The 12,638-nt window shown below is 33.5% G+C and overlaps 1 protein-coding gene across 4 annotated transcripts in view; it reads right to left on the bottom strand.

Moving 5' to 3' along the window:
• The window catches only part of LOC150098567 (trafficking protein particle complex subunit 12), a 164,878-nt gene that overhangs the window by 27,123 nt on the left and 125,117 nt on the right, over nucleotides 1-12,638 (bottom strand). For all 4 annotated transcript variants that reach the window (XM_090405061.1, XM_090405062.1, XM_090405063.1 and 1 more), the window contains 2 exons: nucleotides 9,010-9,082; nucleotides 4,527-4,600 (listed from right to left, as the gene is read on the bottom strand). In XM_090405061.1, the coding sequence (XP_090261187.1) occupies nucleotides 4,527-4,600; nucleotides 9,010-9,082 (147 nt within the window). The remainder of the gene's footprint in view (nucleotides 1-4,526; nucleotides 4,601-9,009; nucleotides 9,083-12,638) is intronic.

Below are 12,638 nucleotides of genomic sequence, written 5' to 3'. Positions count from 1 at the left end.
AGCTATAAAACTGGTATGGTAGGAAGTCATATGGAATAAGAGAGAAATTAGTCAGAACACGAATTTAGCTGTATACAAGACAGTGTTCAAACCAGTTTTAACTTATGGATCTGAGAACTGGATCAGAAGTAAAACACTTGAACAAAGGCTAGAGACTGCAGATATGAGAGTCCTGAGAAAGATTAGAGGCATGAACAGATGGCATCAATGGCAATATCATATTAAAAACGAGGATATTAGGAAAGAACTTGACATTGTCAGCATCCAGGAATGCATTAGCAGAGCTAATCTCAGGTGGTATGGTCACTTAAACAGAATGGGCGAGGAAAGATTAGCAAAACAAGTGTTCTCTGAAAGGTTGGCAGGAAAACGACCCAGAGGAAGACCAAGATATAGGTGGATTGATACGGTACAATGTGCCTTAGACGATAGAAATAGACTGATTTGGAGGAAAACTGTAGATAGGAAGTTAGTAATTATGTAAATTTTTCATGTAGTACTCTCATATCCTGTACATCCCTTGAGGGTACATGTCAGGAATTTGATGATGAAATTTTATTGGGAGCAACATTAAAAACTAACCATCGTATCTCCTAAATATACTCTTAATCATTTCTTGCAAAACAACAATGAGCAAGTGCCTCATATGAAATTTAAAAAAAAGCAAATTTTTAAGAAGCATCTAATGTGTATTTGTCTATTACGATGGTGCAAACAAAAAAAAAACAATCAGCGTGCATGTGCATACACCTAACACTATAATAATATTTGGAAAAAGACGGGTAAGGTTGATTGCAAAGTAACATACATTGTTTCACACCCACAGAAAACACAAATGTTTATTTTTCAGACTAAGAAATACTTCCAGGATTGTGGTCTTTGCCTCCCACTGAAATGTCAGAAAAATAAACAAATAAAGTCCTTCCATCCACAAAAAAAAAAAGAAAGAAAAAAGTGATTATTCATATATATAAGTAAACAAATGCATATAGAATCAGATAGAGAAAATAACACAAAACTTCACTTCCATCCCCACCCCTACACAACTCCACTTATATTATTATTATTACATGACACCTCCAGGGAGTCCACCACGCAATCCACCACCAACACCATCTACAGCCCACCACTAGTATTTTCACAGACAATCACAAACATCCATGCCCATGGCGGGATTCGAACCTACAGCCTTTTGGCTGGAAAGCAGATACCCTAACCACTCTGCCAGCTAGACTGGCTCTCCCAGTGACACTCATTTCATCACCCACAAGTTGATGTTATTTCATCAACTAAGACCACACATTCTTTTCTCCCATGAGATATCTCCAAAATTAAATAAAAACTGTAATATTTCTTACTTTTGTAATCGAAATGACAGTTTCACATAGGTAACATATGTTCATACATTATATAATGCATACATGTGTATGCTGGAATGTGTGTGCATTGTACATTAAAAAAAAAGAAAGAAAGAAAAGAAACATGATTCTTTCTGAACTCAGTTCTAAAATGTTGCATACTAAAAACTATATTTACTTTTAGTGAACTTTTCTCTGACAACTGTCTTTCCAATAAACATGCGCTTTTTTATAGCAGTGACAGAGATGAAAGCTAACAAGTGCATGAACTTATACTGCATCTCCAAATTAAATGTATTTTGGCAGGCTACTCTCTGAAAAGCTTATGTTGATCAGCAATATGGAATGCTGGTCAACATAATAATAGTTGACCAGCATTTAATATTGAAATAATACAGACTAAAGCAAATTTATTAATCATCAGCTTCTATACATAGGATTCACAGTGAGCACTACTACCATGAATATGAAGTAAAAAAAAAAGATGTTTTCACAAAAGCTACAAAGGCTTGTTTAGTGCTTTCATATCAATTTCATTCAATCATATTTAGCAATCGACATTTAACCACCCAACTGGCCACATGAAATAAATATATCAAAAATATATGCTTCATATCTATATCATTTTTTTCTATTATATCCAAAGTGTTGGATTGTGAATGAGGCCTGCCATTACTAGACAGATTTTCATTCAGGATCCAACAAGAACAGAGCCTAAATCAAAAGATACCTGTACTGCTAGTGAAAATTGTACTATAAATAAAAAGGGGGGGGGGATAGTGTGTATCATGTAAATATTAAATGAGTGCATATCTGTTTATCCAAAGAGGGAAAAACACTGTAGGTTATGTTGTATGTGATATGTCAAGGAAAAGGGATATATGAATTTGTAGTGAGGCAACGTATTTGATGACCAACTCAAGAATAGGCTGTGTGAAATGGTGCATACTTGAGAGGTGACTAAGGGCCCTGAAGTCATGACCTTAGCAAACTCATTAGTGATCCTTACAAGCAAGGTTCGTGAAAAGAAACAAACGTGGACAATTCTCTGGGAGGAGCTCTCTCACATGTTCAAGCGCAATGTCATCAAAACGACCGTGACTGAAAGCTGCAGTACAATAGGAGTTGGTGGTCAGAAAAAAAAGGAGAGGATAGAGAGAACGTGAAGCAGAAGGAGGAAAAAATAAAGGGGATGTGATCGAAGTACAGAGGTAGGAAGTGTTGGCCGTTGAACAAAGGGGGTGCCAGTGCAGATGGTCGGATGAAGTCTGACGAAAACCTCTAAGTGCAGACTGATGAAGAAGCTTGGGACCAAGTGGAACCTCAATCGCGATGTCCTGGAGAAGCATGGCAAAAAATTTCCACTGACAGCAAAGTTCCAGTGTGCATTGATCCAAAAGGGAGAGTGCTCCACAAAGTGAGTCAAGTCCAACCAGGGTTTGCACGTGACTCATATGTGGTGACGAAGTGTGACTATATGCTGTATCAAAATAGTAATGTAAAGCTTTGCTATATCTAAAATATGTTAAATGTTGAAGGGGGGAAACAGCTAGGACCTCTCAATAGCAAAGGAAGCCGAGACTATTTGTCGGTATTGGAACTTAGAGAGACCCTGGACTGGTAGTCCGAAGACCCATGTCATGTGATCTTCACATCGTGCATATGTGTCACTTTAGCGATCTCTCCAGAGATCCATGTTCAGATAATTAATAGTATATGCTTATAACTATAACATTCTTAGAAAATAGCGATCTTGTCCTATTTTAAATTGTCATGTATTACCATGTAGAGCGTTTAAAGTTTGAAAAAACAATTAACTGATTGAATGATTTATGTTCTATGTGTCCTAATCTTGTTAAAATTAAACTTTGTGTTTCTTTTTAAATCCTGGTCACTGAATTGTGTTTGAGAATGACATTGCCACTCACCAACACACGAACTGTGATAAAAGGGGAAGAGCATCTACATAAATTTAGTAAGGCTAGGAGAGAACACGACTGCAAAATTCCCAAATCCGTACACCGTTCTACCTGACTTGGTTCAAGCAAGATAAACGCCGGATTCAGGAAGGGCCTGTGACATTCAAGGGGAGACTCTAACTGCGCAGAACAAAGAAATTTGTTAGAGTCCGTGATCCGAGGGAGCTTTAGATCCCAGGTCACAAGAAGGCACGTTAACAGGCCATATACAAGGCTCAGAACAAATATTCCGCAAAGTGGCAACGTAACAAAAGGTTATATTGACTTCAATGGACACTTCACATCCATGTATATATGTTCAGGCCAGGTGGTTAATTTATATAACACTGTACAAGTCAGTGTCTATTATTTGAACCTGAAGAAGCCTACTGGTGAGACACACAGATCTTACATTAATAAACTATGTGGATATACCATGGAGGGGAAAGTCCCATTAGTAAACTTACTTTTCTAAGCATTTGCTCATATCTCAAACAGTTTTCTCACAATACTAATGAAAAACACTGTTCATCCATTAACAGAATTTTAAGATTTGTTAAAATGTCAAAACAATTTACAACAATTGTATATGACTTACAGCATACATGCAGGGCTGTACTTACACTTTTCCCGAGTTGGGCATGGCCCGAGACGCTAGTGTGCTCTGGGGTCCCTCCCTCATTGTGTGTGTGCCCCCCCCCAAACTAGACCTTATTTTTTGGAGACAGGAGCTAGAGCCTCATGCAGTTGTGCATAAGTACAGCACTGCATATATGATTAAAAACAAAAGTAAGAAATATTACAAACAGAAGATACAATATCGTAGATGTAGGTTTCTGTGGTTTAGCAGTTCATAAGAAAGATTCCGGTAATTGGACCACATGTTTATTAAGATAAATAACAATAAAAAACAAACCGGACAAGTTTCGTATGTCATTTGATCCCTGAAGATGCAAGTCAAACGACTTAAGAAACTTGTTGGGTTTGTTTTTTATTGTTATTTATCTTAATAAACATGTGGTCTAATTACCGAAATCTTTCTTAAGAGAGAATATCATCAAAATAATCAAACTGAACAGGAGTCACAGTCAGAGTAGTTCAAAGTTATAGATAAATAAAGCTGACAGAATTCCCTTTATGCCATGATTCAAAATTATCTACCTGCCAGCAATAATAAAAATAAACAAAAAATACTGTGAAGCTTACTTACTTTTTGAGCTAGAGCACAATTAAGAACTGAGAAAAGAATGGAACTCTCTCGCTTCTCCCATAAATCCAGGGAAGCTTTAATAAACAATATTTGTTTATTAAATACATAATCTGTTCAAAAAGTGCATCTGTATAAAATGAAGTTAGACACATTTTAAAAAGCTTAAAAAAATAAAATTACAAAAATAAGATTACAAATAAATAATCAGAAACAGAAAATATTCAAAAAACATGAAAATACTAAAACCTTCTAAATGAAGCTTCAATAGTCTCCAGAATATTTTGCTACATTCATGATATTTACTTTCCATATTCTTACCCAAGTTTTCCCACGAGTTTTGTTTAACCATTTTTACACATAGTTCTCTCTCTTACATTTTCTTTATACTCTCTCATGGCATCCTGCTGACTTGCTAAGGACTTTTGTTTTGCTTTGTTCTTTTCCACAATGGAAACTCAAATAAACATTCATTCATGTAGGGATGCATGTGGCAATGTTTATTCGAGAGTTTCCATAAGGAATCCAAAGTGTGGTTCTTGTTTTCAAACTAGAGTTTTTTCTTGAATAATATTCGTACAGTTGAGTCTATAATTCACTTCTAAAAGCTGCTCAACTTTAATTCTTTTTAACATTTCTTACATAGTTTATTAGCATGAAATAAATATATCGAAAAGAAAAATAAGTGACCTTTCTTTTTTCTTGGGTCTTCTCTCCATGTGAATTTCTACACATTTATATGTTGAAACATGGTGTTAGTGATGACTATCCATGTCTTGAACAGAAATCCAGCAGGCACTAGTCATTATGATTATTAGCTTTGGCCTTTGTTTCAAAATTACCATAGGGTTACACAGGCCTACGTTAATTAGAGATGCCAAAAAAAAAATCAATAATGAAAATTTTATCTTACAGTTTGATGTACTTCTTAAAATATAAAATGCAGTGCATTAGGTGTTAATTCCACAAACTCAGTTAAGGTTTTCAACTAAAGTAATTCATAGTTTTAAATTTTGTTTTATCCTTTGCCACATACTGTAACATATTTAAAAAAGCACCAAAAACTAGTTAACAAAGATGAACTAATTTTCTATTAGTAGGAAATTTGCCATAAAATCCAGTTAACTAGTTTAGTTATACCTGGTTTGGATGGTCTGACTGGTTTCTTTAGTCTGCTCCATCCTTGTATAAAGGAATTAATTATCCTGCTTTCATGATGAACTATCACATCAGGAGAATTGCTAATTCTCTTTCATATTCCTTAAGCACCTGTGCCAATATCTAATGCTGCTGTTTTCAAATCAAGCTCTTACAGCTTTAACATATAGCTCACCACTTGTAGTTTTTTGTGCAGCCCCCCCCCCCCCTCCCCCAGCATTCAGACAGCTAAATCATCTGCCTGAAACATATACCTTACTATGATGATCACACAACTTGGGTATTTCTAGTGGATCCAACACTTTCTCACCATCTATATTCACTAAGGCTATTCTTCCATAGTCATTCTTTTAGTTGCTGCAGAGCAGAAAACACTCTTGAATTTTCACTGATCTGTTCAGCTAACTTCTTTTCATAACATGATTTTATCTTCATCATCATCATGGCTGTCATTTTTTTTTTTTTTTTTGGCTGTTTTTATACTGCCTAGATCAGGTCATTAGCTTCTCAAAATATTCTCTAGTAATCATCTTTCAAACAGATTTTGATTACTTCTCCATGCAGTAATTCTGATTCCTCTATCATGCTGTTTCCCATGCCTTGCATTTCTTCAAATTGTCTTTTCAGTTTATAACCACTTGCCATGAAGCTACACGTTTCTTCTTACTCAAAGAAAGAATTCCTTCTTTTAGTGCTACACAGTGATCAGCATTCATTTTACACAAATCATGGACCCTACAACCTTGTTATAAATAATTATTTTAATTTCCCGATGTTTCGACCTTCATATTAAGGTCATCATCCTAATTTAACAAATGTTAATTTAGAACATCATTTTTACTGTAACAAAACTATCTATATGAAAGAATGTTTCTCTGATGTTGTCTTAAATAGAATATAGCTTTGATGTAGTTAATTTATTTTATTTCATTAATTTATTGTAAGTTTATTTTATTTTCACTAGAGATCAGGTCAGTAGAATAACCATTGATCGAATTGTTAATAATTGGTGGATTTTTATATTGAGGAGATTATTCATAGATATTATCTTAATATTAATCCTACTATAGAGATGATCTCTGTTTCTAACAATTATTTTTTTTTTTTTATTTCTGAGTGTACCTATATATTTTTATATGCACAAGAGTTCACTCCAATTGGTGCAATGATCTTAACTCTTTCTTTCAGAATCCAAATAATCACTGACTCAAGACCAAAATACAAAATAAACACATTTAATAAAATAAAAACAATATATATATATACACACATATATATATATATATATATATATATATATATATACACACACACACACACACACACACACACACACACACACACACACACACACTTCGAACAAATATTACATAACTACAAATTAATTGGATCCAAGGCCTTTTAAAAATAAACTTACACTTAAGACTAGACTAAACACTTTGTTTGCACAATCACAAAATGTTTATAGCCAGTTTCTTTCTCTGTCAAGGCCCTTTTCTGAAGATATATAACTCCATTCTTCATTTACACAGGATTCTTTTCATCACTTATGTAGCACACATTAAATCTTCCTGACTTAATTCTGTCTCTTTTCTTCAGTAGAAATAATAGTCAGATCTGGCGTACTTAATACAGATGAAACTTCCTAATCAGAGTTTTCTCGAACATTCCTTTAGAACGTAAATAGCAAATTCTTCTTTTATTCACTAAATGCTTATTGACAGTCTTAACTCTTCCAATAAAAAAAAATTACAGTTCTACGATTCCCTTTTCGGAATCTACTATTAATCTTTCAATTAGTGTTTCCTCCAATATTCCATTTAAAACGCATATAGCAATATTTTCCTTTTATTCATCAATACTTATTCCACTTTGAAACTTAATAGTTCCACGATTCCTTTTTCGGAATATACTATTAAATTTTCTTCCGACTGTCACTTAAAAAAAACTTAAGTTCCTTCGAACCTAAATATCAGCCGGCCTGTGTTCTAAATTCCTTCCAAACGCTCTCTTGTTTACAGCCGTTACTCAGATACCGAATGCTTTCTTGTCAGCTGTCAATCACTCATCAAACTTCTCGGCGAGCATGCGCACTCTGTGGCAAGCGAGAAATTAAATACTGTATAATGGCTGACACGTTGTCTCCATTAGCGACAAGAGAATGTCCTCATAAAACACAAAACTTAATATTTCAAACCATAATAAATTTGTTTAAAGTAACACAACTAATCAAATCCGGTAAGTACATTAAAATTTTAACTGCTTTACATATCACTTTTAACAAAACAATTTTCATAACGGGCACATCGCAAGTGCCGACAATGCGTGTTATGAAAACAAAACTAATAAACATACTAACATAAACAATACGTAAAAATATTCAGAATTTTAATTATGATTATTTTTACAGAATCATCATCTCTTCAGCATACTGTTGAAGTGTAATTTAGCTTATCTCTGTATATGTATATATATATATATATATATATATGTGTGTGTGTGTGTGTGTGTGTGTGTGTGTGTGTGTATACTCCAGATGATGACCTTAATATGAAGGTCGAAACATCGGGAAATTAAAATAATTATTTATAACACGGTTGTATAGTCCATAATTTGTGTAAAAAAAAAAAGAATTCCTTCTTACATGACTGTCATTGCCAAGTCAAACCAGCACAATCAGGCTCATTCAAGTGGATGATGCATAAAAGTTACCTCATTTATAGAAATTTTCTGATGGTATTTCTAGATCCAATATTGCTGCACTATAAGTCCCCTCCTTCACTGGTACTGCTTAATGTAGTTATCTCTTAGTAACTAGCTAAATTCTCGCTCCCTTGCCTTGCATGTTTTCTTATCCCTAAAATCTATATTCCCATAGTTGAAATCACTTTATATACTATATACTCATATGCATCCCACCATTATTTGAAATTTATAACCTGGTTGAATTTAACTCATCTACAATCATTAACAATAATTTTTAGCCCTTCTTATTTTGCCTGTTCTTCCTGAATACACTATAATTATCACATGCTATTTTTAAGGAAATCCTCTTCTGTTAACAAGGTTTCACTAAATCCAATAATTTTTATCCCCACTGCATTTGCCATTTATAATATCATCAAGTTGCTGGGATTGTATGGATTTCTGTGGCTCTCAAATAGGAGCACAGCATTTTATAATGTTTAATTCAATGATATTGACTCTAGAAATTATGTCCCACCAATTATTATCCAAGTTCTTCACATATGTAAATTATGTAAATATGAAACTACAGTATTACACAAATATTGTATCCTTCTTAATATACTCCAATATGTTTAATTACCTTGCCTACTTTCATTACTCATTTCTATCATACTGCCATCTTCAGAACGACCTGATCTGAGATTATGCAGAATCTAGAAATTAAGCAAAGGAAAAAATGAGGATTATATATTACATTTTTATATATATAATTCCTAATCTTATATGTATTTGAATGGCATGCATTAACTTTACCAAGAAAATCATTTAGAAATGCTACAGAAACTTTTTTTTTTTTTTTTGATGCTGCATGCAGCCATTTTATGTTAAATTATCATTCTATTGTTAATTCAGTGAAATTCAGCTGTCATGTAAACAGAAAATATATTTACTGAATCAAACTTTGAATTACATGGCAGAAGATCTGTGTTTTCATATTTTTTCTATATTTAAAATTCAACTTTACTAGATATTTATGCCCTTTCTACGCAGGTCTACTTATTTGAATGTCTAAGAATAATTCTTTGTTTATTCCAAGTGAAATCAAATTAAAAATTAAACTGAATCTTCATAATTTTGTATTTTGATGAATGCGAGTTATATGGTTACCATATCCTTTGGAAGAAAAATTTTTTTCAAGATGGCAGCCACATGCTGTAGGTGTTCTGAGTATTCTCTTTTTCCTATTTTGTTCTCAATCCTTCAGACCCTAGGTTTCAATCCACAAAAATGATTTTTTCTAAAAAAAATTACCCATCATAAAACAAGGAATGCAGTTCCTTGTTTTATGATGGGCAACTGGACTCTTAGAGAGATTATTTATTTTCTCTTTTTATTGTGCAGTTTTAAATTCCAGGACAAAATATAAATCCTTGCATACTTCATATAATTCAGATTAATTCAGATTTCCTGAAGGAAATCTGTGAATTATTCTTTGACGACTTTGCTTTATAGAGAATAATATGCAATTCTTTAATCACATCACTAAGTTTTTTCAAAATATCGTAATCTACTGTTCTTTGCACTTTCAACTTGTTGGTTTCCCTGTATAACTGGTCTTTACAAAATTAAATAAATGGTTATTGTTTAAATTGATATGTATATATTTTCTGCTAGTTTATGTATTTTGCTCCAATTTTAAAGTAAGCAATACTATTGCGTATATTCTCTGATACAAAATATGTATATTTGCATGCCAATTTTCATATCAAATATTAAATAAAACTCATATTTTAACAATAGAAATTAACTTTATTTCAACTTTGATAGCTTTACACCCCCCCCTCCTGTTGCAACACTACCACACACCCGAAAACTGTTATGAAACATAGGTACAATTTTTATTTAATTCCTTATTTTTCCACATAACGTTTAATTTTTCAGCACAGAAACTAGGTTTTGATTATTATAAATTAGCAAGTTATAAATCAGAAAGTAAACATTATTTCCTGATTATTATAAATCAGGAAGTTATGTGATATACTGTAATAGTAGAAATTAATATTAAAAACACTGTCATTCTAAAAAGGCAATATAAAATAATATGTTTTGAACGTCTCCTAATCAATCAGAAAGATAGAAAAACAACACAAGGGATTTCTGCCTGTAAAATATTCAGTTATTGCACAAGGCACTTTAGTGTGCTGCCTGCTGGACATATTCTTTTGATCTGGTTCCCAGTGTGTGCGTATGGGAGGGGGGGGGGGTCAGTAATCTCCTTTAGCTTACAGCTTATTACTGGGCAAAAAGAAATATTAGAAAGTATCGATATACAAATATTGATAGCGAGATGCCTGATTGTACTGTTTCCATTTCATCTTGAAGGCAAATTTTTTAAGTTATTTTTATAACACAATGATATATTGTTCTTTTGAAATGTCTAATAGTATATTTATGAAGAACACAAAGAAAGAAATGAAAAAGCAGGTGCCCTTCACACTTCTTTAGGATGTTCCATACTGTTCAACATCTAAAAATTTTGAACAGTAAAATTAAAAATGTTTCTTTTCAGGGCTATCAAAACAGTCCATTTCAGGACTACAAATATTGATCGAGAGATGCCTGTCTATACCGTTTCCATTTCATCTTTCAAGAAAATTATTTCACAAAAAAATGAAAAATACAATAAAATAAAATAATTAAAATCTAGAAATAATAACATGAACATTTTCCCCTTGCCAACACACTACTACACAGCATTGATGTGATATAAGTTCCAATTTTCTTGTGTGAGAGAATTTGGGATTTAGCCGACCAAATTGTATTCTTATTGGTTAAACCAAAATAAAAAAAGATCGTACAACATGACAAAATTTCATGCCAGCTGGGGCGTCGCCAGTTAAAACAAGGCCCCCACTGTTTTCGCCAGGGCAAACAGCAAAAAGTCAGCTACTGGAACAAATCTGAAAACATACCCCAACTCAACATCACCAGAGTTAAAGATCGTTACTATCAACCTAAGAAGCCTGAATGGCAAAGAAATGGAGCTAGCTGAGGAATTAGATAAGTACCAGATTGACATAATAGGGGTGACTGAGACAAAAAAGAGAAAAACTGGTGAGATCTTTCTGAGCAATAAATACAAAATGTTATATCCAAGCAACAATCAAGGAAAAGAAGAAATAGCCATAGTATTCAACACAAAATACGAGGCTAATCTTCTTGAATGGCAGTCAGTCTCAAGTAGAGTAATGTGGGCAAATATGAGAATGGGAAACTGGACAATGAGACTTATTTGTGCCTATGGTCCCACAGAAGGTTCTACTAAGGTAGAAGTGGAGGAATTTTTAAGGCTTTAGAAAAAGCAACTGTAACAATGAAAAAGAAAAACTTGGTTCTTGTTGGGGATCTAAATAGCAGAGTAGGAAATGATTGTCAGATATACAAAAATATATTGGGAAAATTTGGAGAAAACAGCAAAGCTAATAATAATGGCAAATACCTGTTGAATTTCTGCTCAGGATATGGACTGGTTATTACTAACACCATGTTCCAACATAAAAATATGCAAAAATTCACATGGAGAGAAGAGGCAAGGAATAAGAAAAGTCTCATTGACTATGTTATTGTTGACAGTGATGTTTTCTCCCTGGTGCAGGACACCAGAGGTGTACAGAGGATTTGAAATCGGAAGTGATACCATTTATTCTTGAGCAGGATAAAATTTAATTTCATATTGAAAACAATAACATATAAGAAAGTTTTAAAGTGAATAAAAGTTGAGCAGCTCTCAGATGTGAACTGTAGACTAAAATACACAAAACTTATTGAAGAAAAAATGAAGGAGTTTGAGAACAGGAATCAAACCTTGGAGATTCAGTGGCAAGCCTTGAAGAATGCCCTGATTGGTTCAGCTAGAGAGGCATGTGGTGAAGTTGTCTGCAAGGATAGAAAAATTAGAACTCCATGGTGGACACAGGAAGTTAAAGAGACAGTGAAGGAAAAGAAGAAAGCATATCCAAAGTTCCAGGCAAATAAGTCAGCTTGCGCTCTTAGAGAATGCAGAGACAAATGCAAGAATGCTAAACACTGTGTAAAACTAGCTAAACAAAAGTATTGGGAGGACTTTGGCAAGAATATAGAAAATAAATAAATATCAAGAAGGTGGCAAAATATTCTGGAGGTTGTTGAAGAAGCTTAGGAATGGAGGTAAGAGCTGTAAAAGGAGTTAGAGATGATAAAGGTGACATGAAAACAGAAGAAAAAGATATC

This window comes from Typopeltis vanoorti, chromosome 15 (assembly GCF_054136105.1).
Source record: "Typopeltis vanoorti isolate ZY-2024b chromosome 15, IOZ_Tvanoo_1.0, whole genome shotgun sequence".
NCBI classification, from domain to species: Eukaryota; Metazoa; Arthropoda; class Arachnida; order Uropygi; family Thelyphonidae; genus Typopeltis; species Typopeltis vanoorti.
Note: the sequence above shows the minus strand (reverse complement) of the source record. Positions and strands in the feature narration are given on the sequence as shown.